The 12868-nt window shown below is 40.8% G+C and overlaps 1 protein-coding gene across 3 annotated transcripts in view; it reads right to left on the reverse strand.

Moving 5' to 3' along the window:
• Positions 1–12868, reverse strand: part of KIAA1210 (KIAA1210 ortholog) — a 37296-nt gene that overhangs the window by 6078 nt on the left and 18350 nt on the right. For 2 of the 3 annotated variants that reach the window (XM_077786517.1, XM_077786518.1), the window contains exons 3-10: positions 11466–11634; positions 10080–10178; positions 8422–8551; positions 5862–6020; positions 5241–5306; positions 3620–3832; positions 3023–3125; positions 664–2262 (exon numbers count right to left, since the gene is read on the reverse strand). In XM_077786517.1, the coding sequence (XP_077642643.1) occupies positions 664–2262; positions 3023–3125; positions 3620–3832; positions 5241–5306; positions 5862–6020; positions 8422–8551; positions 10080–10178; positions 11466–11634 (2538 nt within the window). The remainder of the gene's footprint in view (positions 1–663; positions 2263–3022; positions 3126–3619; positions 3833–5240; positions 5307–5861; positions 6021–8421; positions 8552–10079; positions 10179–11465; positions 11635–12868) is intronic. The other variant, XM_021548351.3, reaches the window with a different exon arrangement.

Below are 12868 nucleotides of genomic sequence, written 5' to 3' on the forward strand. Positions count from 1 at the left end.
TAATAGTCTTTGAACATGGTGGAGATAAAATTACCTTCCCTGATGATTTTGTCCTTGGCAATAACTGGTTTTTCTGTTTATTCTCCTTTTTTGACTCAACTGTGCTTCTGTCTAACTCAATAGCAGATGTCCCACTGAGATCACTGTGAAATGGATTTTGCCTTTGAAACAACATCCTTCCATTGTAGATTAAATGAGTACTACAGTAATGATTTTTTCATGTAGGCAGTAGAATACAGGCTTCCTTGTCACTTTTAAAATATTTTAAATTAAGTAATTTTTTAAAAAATAATCTCACTTAATGCAACTCCTAGTTATGGTTTGAGCAGCTGCAGTCTGAATTTTTAACTAAAACTGCAGCAAGTTTTAAAAATCTGTGTTAAAACTCCAACTATATACACAAATACCAGAAACGTTTCAGAGGCATTAAGCAATTATTCTGTTGTTCTTCTTGCTGGAACACACCCTTCATTAAGATAAGCCAAGAATTCTCTTGACTGGCCAAATCATCAAGCCAATTAAATTATAGTGGTGATGAACTCAAGACTGAATTTGGTGCTTAGCCAAGAGGATTTTTAATTTTCTTTTTCGTGCTGCTCTGCCTAGGCTCTTTACATGACCACTGTTTTCTCTAATGTTTGGGTACAAATACAGTGTAAATACCTGAAGGTTTATAACCATTTTGCTTCTTTGCCACTTCTTCTGATCTTGTCTTGGCAGTATTTTTGTCTTCTAGGAGATCTGTTTTTTTAACAACTGATTTTGTGTTGACAGGAAGGCTTAGAGGTGACTTCCCAATGCCCATCAATTTCTGATCCTCCTTCACTGAAGCAAAAGAAGCAGCTGGAGCAGCTGGAGGGATCAGCTTTGGAGGCTCTACACGGCTTTCATTCTGGTATTTTAGTAAAGATGATGTTCTTCTTAGTCTGACTCCAAATGGGCTCTCGAAGTTGGGTGTTTCATGGTCAGCCCACCCCATAAAATAATTCAAATGCAGATCTCTGTCCTTACAATCTCGATCAAATCTATCTGAGTTGGCTTTTGCTGATTCCTGCATAACTGCATCAAAACGTGTGTGTTCTTTTGTCATTCCTTCAAAGAACTCTGGTCTTATAGGGGATGTTGGAGAACTTCTGGAATAGGAATCTTCCTTTGAATTTGAACCCCCTGAGAGAGACCTTTGCCACGCTGGTGCAATGGTAAATCTGACTGGTTTAGCAGAAGCAGTCTTAAGAGGACTTTTTACACTTTCATCTGATGACTGACTGCCTTCTGCTGTTTTACTGTGAGAAGCTGTAGTGCTTACCTGGTACTCCTTACTGCCAGCATCAGAAGATAAATTACTCTTCAAGCCAGCCAAACTTGAAGAGGCAAGACACCCAATGGAAAGTTTTTCAGAAATGCATGATGTGTTGGCCTGTTGACTGCTTTGGTTACCCTTTGAAACAGGAATAATTTCTGCTTTAAAACATACTTCCAATTTACTGCAAGGTACCACACTAACTGCTTCTGACACAGATGCAGCAGAGTCTGTCTTTTTTCCTACACTGTTCTTGGATAACTGAAATTCCATAACTTCAGGAGTTTCCTTGTCATTTTTTGCTACTGAACTCTTTTCAGACCTCAAATCAGCCACTGTCTTGATGTCAGAACAAGACTCTGAGTCAGCTACTGCAGCTTGTGGAGTACTCAGTGCAGTATCTGAGACAGCAAGGTTGGAAGGATTCCCAGTAGTACCAAAGCAAAGCTCTTCTTTGCCAATAAACAGTAGATCCCCCTTTTCCTGGGCTTTAATGCTTGGATCCACAGAATTTACTGAGGAGCTTTGTGCACCATCTGCCAATACATCCATGCCCACTGTTTCCACACCACTGCTAAACAAGTCAGCTGCTGGTGTGACTGGAGACACAGCAGCTTCTCCTTCAAGTGGCTGCAATTCTGGAAGCTCAGGTACTTCAGCACTGGTACTTTGAGGATGCACTTTTGATTCTTTAGCAGGCCCATCTGCAGAGTACAACTCTCCTGCACTGTGCTGTTCTTGCAGGTCCCCTGGAGGAGGCTCAGGCCTCAGGAGAAGTGTGGCTCCTTTGTAGTGATGGCCCCCACCAGGAGGGCACCCATCCTCTTGCAGCCAAGCACAGGGGTCTTCTACCACACGCGTGGAATCACACGAGTCAGAGGCAGCATCAGTGGGAGTTTTTACACCTGGTGTCTCCTTAAAAGCACTTCCCTTTGCACAGTGTCCCACCTGGGCTGGTAGTCCTATATTAAACAGAGGAAAAGAGTGTGCACTTAAAGGTTGCAATTCAGACACCATCTGTATGCACTCCAGATAGTGCAGTCCTTTAACAGGAATGCCCCATGTCTGGGCACTGCTGACTGATAAATAAGCTTGTTCAGAGCCTATTTAGAAATGGGCTGTCCAAGTGAGGGACTAATAAAATTTTAGTTTGAACATACCTAATCCAGGGAGTGAAAGTTGCTGTCTGTCTCAGGTGTACACATTAGTTGCTGTTAGTTGTTTCCTGTGCATACCCTTAGCTGTAAGACTACCAGTCAGATTTCTCTAGACATTTCTGCATGTGTGTGCTTAGAAAAGCCATCCACAATGACTGGGAAAATTCTCTCTGGGTGAGTGGCAAAGGAAGATCCAGTAAATAGAAGCCAATCAAAGTCACCTGACACACACAACATATAATGCTGAGGTTAAGGTTTTTCTGAGTGCCAAGGAACTCCGTTTCACACACTCAGGTCCAGCCAGCTGTGTAGGGCAGGTGTTTCTGACCATGGTGCTTTCAGCTCATGTGTTTCTGAGTGCTGCCCTCAAAGCTCACCACTTCAGCATCAGTTTGATGAGTGTACTTGATTTTTTCCATCACAACAATTTAGCAGCCAGGATTGGTTTTATGTTATAGAACCAAAAAATGCCTAGTTTGGAAGGACTAACAATTCAAACAGGTCCTGACCGTGTTATGCAGAAGAGTTCAAGCACCCAAAGTAGCAATATCTATGCCTTCATTACCTTCCCAATCACTTTTATGTTTGTCACTCTCAAGTAATTCTGTTGAATTTCCCTTCCTTTCTGGAGTTGCAGGAAGACATGTTTCATTTTCCAGCTGCTGCACCTAAAGAAGTGAAGATGCTTTAATTAAAGAATCATGCACAAAAATTGTAGTTTATACACATGCATTTCTATGAATACTCAAATCATAGAAACAAAACCTCCATCCTGTAATTTACCAACACTGTGGGTAATGTACTATCCCAATTAAGAACTAGATTTGTAAAAATAGACTTAGGCCTCCTTAAAACTGACATTTAGCTTTTCAAACACCAGAAGTGTTTTTACAAATGAACCATAACCCACAATTTTTGGCTAAATCGTGAAAACCAAAAATTGCTCTTTTTTTTTCAGTTTCCATGATATTGAAATTTTCAGAGTCTTTTTTAGTTGGTTGGTTGATTGGTTGGTGCAAAAGAGGTGTTTTCCCTTCTTCCAGTGGAAGAAATAAAGGAACACGGCTAGGAAACAAAAAAGAAAGTTAAATATTTCAAATAATAATTTAAAACTGACAGTCATTTCCTTCTGCCCAGTGATTCTTTCCCAGAAAACACCCACCTGGAGGGGCAGCTGATGCTTGCTGGCAAAGCCTTTCTGTTTCCGAGGGTTGATGGCAATCCTGTGCCTGGCTGCGGAGGTGTCCAGGCAGCCAAGGGGACTGGCAGGGATGGTAAAATCAACAGGAAGGAAGCTGCTGCCCCGTGAGAGGGGGGTCCCCTGAGTGGCAGAGGATAAAGGACTGATGGGCCTGGAGGAAGCTCCAGAAGGTATCTGTAAAACAGAAATACAATGCTGTATATCTTTTGCTTTACTCCCCCGCGTCTCTGGAACATTTCCTTTGCTAGCTCGTTCCATTTCAGAAGCTTGAAATGGCCGTAGTTTTGGACATAAATCCTCATTTTAAAATGCGTGTCTAAAGTCACCTCTGCAGAGAGATGACTCGATTCTGTGTGTTCACGGGTATTTAACACAGAAAGAGAAATACCTCTCAGCTTGTCCCCACCCAGCTCTTACCTGCAAAGCCCTTTGCAGTTTATGCACACACCAGCAGGAGACACTCCTGCCGTTTGTACAGCTGCCTTTTCATCCCAGTAACGTGACCCGCTGCAGAAATACATTATTGAAAAGACACAGAAGTAGCTCCTCATTATCTCTGAGAAAGCTGCCATAGCCACTTTTCTCTTTCAAGATCAACTTTCAGGAAAATCAAATGCTTCTCAGTGGATCAGAAGCATCTTCCAGACAGTGATGTGGAGCTCATCCTCACAGAAATGCTGCTCTGGGGAACTGAACAGCAGTAACCTAGGATTTTGCCATCAAAATAAAGGGTTTACAGAAATGTTTGTACAAAAGCCCCCTAAACGTGAAGTTTGAGTGGTTTTGCTACTGTTTTGAAATGCAGATTAAACTTCCTGGAACACTTGCAAGATGTCACAGACATTTTGCCAAAGAAGCTTCATTCATAAAGCTGGGTGACACATAGCCATTGCACTGGCATTTGCAGTTTAGTTTTGTTTAAGCTTAGGATATAACACAGCATATCAAACATGTATGCTGATGGAGTTTTAAATATCATGAAAACATCTTCATGTCTCATCTACAAAAACTGTCAAGGTACATCAGAAAATAAGACCTCTGCAAATTTTTCCAATCTGGTCAAGGACTGTGTCGTTCTGAGAGCAGAACCTGCTGCTTCTCATGGTCATTTATCATCCAAAGAAAATTGCAAATTAAAACACACCCTTTCCTATGGAATACCTGCCATCAGGAAAGGCTGGTCCTGCAATCATTTCCCATGATAAGAGAGATACAGGGCATTGCTCACAATCCATGCTGATGGGAAGGTGTGATTATTTGGAATGAGGGCCCTGGGATATGGGAGCAGAATTGAAGTGCTTTGCCTGGTCCAATGTTTTGTGTAACTTTACAGATTCATACTGTGTCACAGAGCTGCCTCTGTGCTGTTCACACAACCCACTTACCAGTAGATTTCTGCCTGTCTTTATTTCTTATTGAAAACCCTGAGAGGTACATTTTAAGTATCATTTGTCTCACTCTGGACTCTTAAAGAATTGTTTCCTAGGATACACTGTACCCAGAATAAATTTTAAAAACAAAAATTACTGCACTGGCTCCATACAGACTCCAGATTTTATTAGCAGGAAAAGGAGCTATTTACCTGTTCATCTTCACTGTCTGTCCCGCCTAAACTCAAAGAGCTATGACGCTGAACAGGGTTGGAGGACTGTGGGATAAAATGAGGAAGAGGGTAAGTCAAGGGAAGTATCACACTGAATTATCTTGAGCTGGATATCCAGTGCTAATTATGAGAAAACACAAGAGGAAAAATAAAGGAAGGGTCACGGGGTGCCTGGGTCACAGTGGGTTTGATTTCTTCATTGGCATCAAACATAAAGCAGGGGAGATTTCTCCTGCACTGAGATATGCCAGGAAGGCTGACCACAGGAGGCAGTACATTTTATAAAGTTATTTTAAGTTATTGTTTTAAAATCATAAGATTTACAAATTTTCACAAGTTCACTGAAGTCTAAAATCATGCATTTGCTAATGACAGAGGTCAGAGTCCTGGTCTACATTAAAGCGTGGAAAAATCTACACAGAAAGGGTATTTGTAGGGTCAATTTCTAGGTATACCTCAGAGTGAAAAGTCCACAATCCATCTAGGTAATTTATTCTGGTTTTAACTGATCTGTACTGTCATGTACAAACAAAATGCTCTTCCCCTTCTCTAGGCAGATTTTGTCTGGATGGTCTCACTAGGGTGAGATGACAATTATACCTTGTTTGGCGAATCTGTCAGAACTTCATGAAGGGTTGAAATTTCAGGAGGGCTTCTAGGTAAACCATCATCTTCAGAAACAGCACCTGCATCTTCCAGTTTTTTCCCAGTTATAACAAGAGGAGGTGATCCAAGTTTGACATTCTGCTGCAGCTGAAGCTGTGGTTGAAATACAGAACATAATCTTTCAATGATACAATTTAAAGATGATGTTCTGGACATGCTTCTTTAGATATGCACAATCTTTTAGTTATCAGAAGAACTTGAAGTAACAGATCATTCATAGAAAAGAGCCATTAATAAAATTTTATCCAGCTACATTCATCAAGGACCCATCATTAAAACTGGCATTGGTATAAAATTAAAATCAGTTTTATTCAGTACTTTAACAAAAGAAGACAGGAATTTCATCATTCCAGAAAATTTACTACAGTTTAACTCAATTTAAATTAAAAACTTTCAAAATTCTAGATTTAATTCTTTAGTCACACAAATTTAGGTATTTAGTCACACAAAGTATTGCCAGTCAGCATTCCCAACCTCAGATTTATGTAGTCACCTTTCCCTCACAGAGCCCTTCCAAATTTGAGAGCTTGTTACAGCCCTCTCCCACACAAGTAGCTGAGTCACAATTTTTATACAATACCAAATTAATTTCATTTCTGGTCCACCCTAATGAATTGCTTGTTAATTTCCCCCACCATCACATCCTGGTCATGTCTACAGCAAGACTGGTAACAGCAGCCAGGAACAACTTTATTTGTAAAAGAGTGTGTGGATTCTTCTCCAGGATTGCACAAAAGAATGTTCTGGCAGGCCCTGACCCTAGAAAAATACAACAAAGTCTGCAAACTCACAAGCAGCCAGATGTTCCCTCAAAATAAAAATGTTCAGATCTCAGGAAACACCATTACTAAAATTCTTGGCTTAAGTCTGTCAGCTGTAACAAAGCTGGAATAGAAACAAGGTCTGAACACAAACTTTGTCCTTCAACTGAAAACATCTCAACAGAATATTCCCAACATAAACATGCAGACATAATTTTTCTGTTTCTTTGTTTATTAAACCATATTGGGTAATTTTAAGCCTAGTTTTGTGCTTTCCTGCAATCTGTGCAGTCATTTACACTCCTGTAAAATAGACCCAAAAAGCTGCTAGTGAATCTTATTCAGTAAGATTCATTTGCAATATAATTCCTATAGAACTAGCTGCCACACAGGGCAGCACAATGTCTAACACCACACCCCCCCCCCAGTTCAAACAGCTTTCTTTTCCAATTTATGGGCAATATATTGCAATACTTTGATATATGGGCAACACAAGGCATACAACATAAGTGTGCATTTAATGGGAAGGAAAAGACAGAAAGTCATTTTTGCTTTGGTCTCTTTTCACAACTTCCTGTCTTAGATTTATTAAATTTATTACATGCAGACAGCAAACTGGTGTGGGGGAAACTGAATTTGCATTCCGTCTTCTACCGGTAGAAGTTAATTTACATTGCTAAGAAAGTAACTGCTTTTATTTTTGCTTGGCTTTTATTCTGACAAGAGTCAAGCTCACAGAAAAAGCCTGTCTGTCAGAGCTACAAAAATAGTGCTGGCAGTATTACATTACTGTGCAGGATGATGGATGGGGAGAGGGCACAGTGAACTGCAAACAGCATGAAAAGAGCTTTTCCCCTCAACAATGTTCTGCAATACACAAACATGTTCTCTTCTGCTACTCCTTTAGTTATAAAAAAAAAAATAGCTTTGCCTATTTTGCACTCTTAGAGGGGAACAAGTCCCTCTGTGCATCTTCTATTACTTAACATGTGACTCAATTGTCTTTTGCAACATGAAGCTCACACTAAGCAGAGGAGGAATTTCAATGACCTTTGGCTCCTTTATCAGCCATTTGTATTCAGTCTCTGGAAAAACCTTAAACTTTTATCTGAGTGTTCCAAGCTGGTCAGTTAGTGAAATGCAATTAATATAATCAACAGTTCATAAGGGATCTGTCAAGGAGGGTTCAGTATTGCCTTGTAAGAAGGAAATGACCCAGCAGAAATCAAAAGAATAATTATATAAATAAAGCTGTCAGAGCATCCTGACATTTCCATCATCCCACACACTTACACAGCCACTGGCACTACCATGTATAATGAAAACATCTGAGCCAGAACTACTAAAAAGAGTAACACAAATAATATTTCAAGAATAACAGTGTAAGGGACACACTACAGTATAAATAAATGGCCTTAACCCAAAATCAGTAGCTATGAAGTAAAAAACATAAATCCCATTGGAAGAGGACACACTTAATAAGGAAAATTTCCAAGAGTTCACAAACTGGATTCACATCATTCACTATGAGACTTGGGGAAGGCTGAAAGCTCCAGGACTGCTCAAAAATTCAGCTTCCAAGAGGCAGAATAGATCCAAAAAGAGCAAATTTGGCTTTAGACACTTCAGTCAGCAAAATCCTAAGGCACACAGCAAAAGGAATCAAGCAACAGACTTTCCTGGGAGACAGCTGACAAAAAGCAGCACTGCTGATAGGGGGATGATGTTCTCACCTGCAGAGTTTTCACTCTTCCAGGTATGTTTTCCTGAGACAAGACGTCACCTGTCACATTTCCTGGTGCAGACTCAAAAATGAAGACACTGTCATGGGACAGGGCTTTGCTTCCCATGCTACCCTTGGGCCTGGAAAGGAAGGAAGGATGAGTGGTCACTGCACTGGGTACATTCCCCACAGCACCAGGGCAGAAGGGTGATAAAGAGGCCAGAGTGGGATGCACCATGCTTAACTTCAGATTAGTGCAGGTTTAAGACAGTCACTGTTTGCTTCCTTTATACTCAGAAGAGAGGAGAAACACATTTGATCAAAGGCAGACGTCCCTTTGCAATGCACTCAGCATCTGCATTGAACACACAGGTCAGTTTGCTGACTAGAGAGGGAGTCCAGCATGATTAGGTCCCATGTTAGGAGTTAAGTGGATGCAAACCACCCTAAGAAAGGTGCAGAAAGGGACAAATGCCTCCTTCAGTGGCAGAGTGCCTAAAATGGGACATTCACGATACAGCTTTTACAGCCTGGTGTGCTTCATACCTGCCAAAGATGGTGGATTGTTATTTTCCTTCTTGTAAATGTGGGCAGAAAATTTAACTTTGATATGTTAACAAACTTGACTCAAATCCTCTCATGTCCAGCAATAAAACCAGTTGCATTCACCCACATCCTAAATATAATCAGATCCCAAGTGTATTAAAAAATGTGGATGGGACAGGTGCCCATGGCTACAGTTACAGACCTATCAATGGCCAGGTTAAAGTACACAGGTAAGACTTTCTGTTCTCTGTTTCTGTGCTCATTGGGTGTTCAGCCCAGTGAAGCAATGATGAGTTTCCACAGCAGCTGTCAACTGAGTTGTAATTAACTGAGATTGACTGGGCTTGGGCTATTAAGTTATGCAGAGCAAATTTTGTACTTGAGTGGCACAACCAGGAAGGCCCCAAATAATTTATTAACCAAGTTCCACCAGCATAGGCAGGTATTATTTGTACATTACTTTGTCCAAAAGACAACAAGGTTAGCCTCTACCAGGATTTCATCCTAGTCTTGAACTGGAAAGCATCATAGAATATTCTCTCATTGTTGGCCATGAGACTATCAACAAATGCAAATTACAAGGATTCCTTGGCTCAGATGCTGCAAAGGCAATGCTTTGCCTCTAAAAGTTTGACTCTGGGGAACAGGGGATGATTAGGAACACAACTCTGACAAGAGCAACTCCGTATGTCAAAGCTCTACTGCAAGGAAATCAGACAGAAGAGGTCTCTGCCATTTTCCTAACCATAGATTCTCTCTTTATTTAGAAGAAAGCCAAGAAAGACTGTGAACATTCATTAAATAAATACACTATGCAAAAAAACCCCAAACAAATGACTCTTTTGCCTCCTGCATCCCTCTTTACATCTCCAGAGACACCTCCTCTAGCTGCTGGACTAACCCTTCTGCTGCCCCAAAGGTGTAGTCAGTCAGTCTACAGTTATACACAGCCTCACAGCAGGGCAAAATAAATTTATTCTAAATTTATGTTGTGTCAAAGGTAATCAGAGCTGTTTCTCTCACAGCACAGGTCAGAGTTTGTGCTTCCTCCCATTATACATCATGGTTAATGTCTGTGTTAGTCTACAGGACAGCAGCTCTACACACAAGCAAGGCACTTGCCTTATTTCTTCATTAATGAAGACATCCCGTCCTTTTGTGTTTGATTTTATAGTCCTTTTCAGCATGAGAGGTACTCCATATAGGCAAGACATAATTTTACTGCATTAAGAAAAACAGTCATGCAGCTTTTATTTACTGCAATATATGTTCACTATTAACGCATATTTTATTGATTTCAAAGAATGCATGTGCATTAAGATGTATTTGCCTTTCCATATGGGGAATTCTTTACCCATAAGGACTGAGGTCTCCTTGAGACTGCCAGTACAAGATCTCTGTCTTTTTTTCCTCTCTCTGTATATGTATCAGATGTGCTGGCAAGAGAATTACTGTATTTTCTTCTGTCAGTCATCAAAAAACCATAGGATTAAATATAGAATTAACTTCAGCTTTAGTACAGATCAGTCTCTTATATGCAAATCTACATTCCTCTGTAATTCCAGGCATATATTCCATATATATGTATTTGTAAATATTATATATGCACATGTAATTCCATATATACGCATATGTGTATATGCATATGTATATTTCTGCCGAAGCTAAAGATGCACTAACTAAAGCCCAGATGTTTCAGCCATCGCCTGTCCACACTGATTTCCCTATACAAATGCTCAATTCATTCATGTGTATTGACATTCAAGCTTCCCAAAGGAACCAAAGCAGAGGAAATGATGGGACTCTATGGGCAGTAGTTGTGTAGTTTGATGGTCTAAAGATTATCAGTGAAGCAGTGTTTGCAGTGCAAGCTGACAGCTTGTATCCCACTGACTGAGAAAAGGACATCGGTTTGCACTGACACCATTCCAGAGCTGAGAAATGTTCCTATGGGCTTGCAAACCTCCCTTACAGGCACAGCCCTCCAGGGGTGGCTGACACAAAACCAGGGCCCTTCAGTTGTTATCTATGCCCAAAGGGCTAGGTATGGAAGTTGAAGAAGCAATCACACACTCATAATATACCAGAAATACTTTTTACTGCAGCGGTGACAGAGGGCATCACTGATGCTGAAAAACACCCACAGAGCTCCACACGTCTTCTCTGTACTAGCAGCACTCAGTCATCATCCTCTTCTTGTAAAGCTGCTGCTGCTGCTCAGACCCTCCTAGACAGATTTCAAACACTAAAAACCATCAAAGCAATCTGGGCTATCTGCACTCTTACACTAAGAGGTTGGGTCACCCCTGCCCCGGCTGCCCTCCCCCTCCTTTCCAGGCTGAGTCTCCAAGCACCAGCAAAGAGGAAATTCCTGGAATTCCTTCATCAGCATTAGGGCTTGTTTTGCACAAATTTGGACAGAGGCTGCTCCTGAGGGGCCAACTCATGCTTTCATCCTGCTGCTGTGAGAGGTCCACTTTTATTTATTTTCCTTCCCTGCCAGCTTACCCAGCCTCCCTCGGTGAATGAAGTGCAGTAGTGTTGAGCACAGCAATGCTGACATCGCTGCTGGACTGGCAAGGTTTTAAATTACTCTCTCCCCTGGGAGGTGGAGGTACTTTCCTTTTCTTCTTGGCAAAGAAGTTCTTGAAAGTCTGAAATTTGGATTTTTTCTTTCCTGCAACATGAAAAAAAAAAAAAAAAAAAGAAAATTTATGAAAGTTGGTGGTATTGCCTAGCTTGGGTAATGCTATCTCTTAAATTCTGGAGGAAGCCCCAAAGCTAGAGCAGCCCATTCAGTTTCAGTCAGCTCCTTTGTAAATAATTCAGTGCTGGAGTCCAGTGAAAGGTGAAGCTTCGATTCTTACATTTGGTTCCTATAAAGCAGCACTGGCATTAAGCTGACAATAGTGGTGCCTACCTAGGTTCCAGTCTATGCAAAAAAAATCTTATATAGAGAATGTATCTATCTACAACTGAACAGTCATCATGCTTGGTGTATCTTCAATAAAATTTGCTGTCAATGTCTTTAGGTATTAAGGTTCTTTACTTAGTTTGGTTTAGTTCTGCTTACTCTTTATTCAGTGCTCTAAGGAGACAACATCTGAAGGACATTCAACATTGGCAAAAGATTGAAACTGGAAAAAGAATTAATAAACTCCAAAAACAAAATATGTTTCCACATTAAAAAACTGTCCCAGAATAAAATGAACAACTTCTCCAGGGACAGTGAAGAAAACTTAAATTAAGACACAGTCTTTCAGGACACAAAAGTCCCAAACAGAGCAGCCCTAAGAACACAATTGGAAATCTGTTCATTTGGTTTCAGATTTTCCACAGTCTAAATGAAAATACAAAAAGAACTAAAAAAAAAATCTCACCAAGAAACATCACCAATCTTTTATTTTTAATAAGATCTAAGATACTTCAGCATTCTTATGTATATTTCTTTCAGCACACAAGTCCTGCATTTCATCCCTGACCCTTACACTGAGGGGTCACTTTGAGTGGTTTGGGTCAAACTATTGTACTAAGACTCCTGAGATTGACTTAAATACATACTCAGAGCAATAACATCATTGCACATCTGAGCCAGCTTCATTGTTCAATTAATACTTTACAGCAGTTGGCATAACCCATGCCCACAGCTGGAGGATTCCTTCATAAGCAAGGCATTATTTCCAGACAATTATTGTCCTCTCCCAGCAGTGATTGAGTTGGTGATGCTCTGTCTCAACGTGTGCCCTGTACGTGCAGGGATCTCTGCCAATGGGCCTTATCTGGGCTGGAACTGCCACCACGCAGCTGCATCAGACAGTGGCCACTTTGAGAAACAAACAATGATTCTGAGATTACTCCCCTGTCTCCTCGCTGCTCCTCAGCCCAGTGCCAGCACCACGTGCCAGGACACA

This window comes from Lonchura striata, chromosome 14 (assembly GCF_046129695.1).
Source record: "Lonchura striata isolate bLonStr1 chromosome 14, bLonStr1.mat, whole genome shotgun sequence".
Taxonomy (NCBI): domain Eukaryota; kingdom Metazoa; phylum Chordata; class Aves; order Passeriformes; family Estrildidae; genus Lonchura; species Lonchura striata.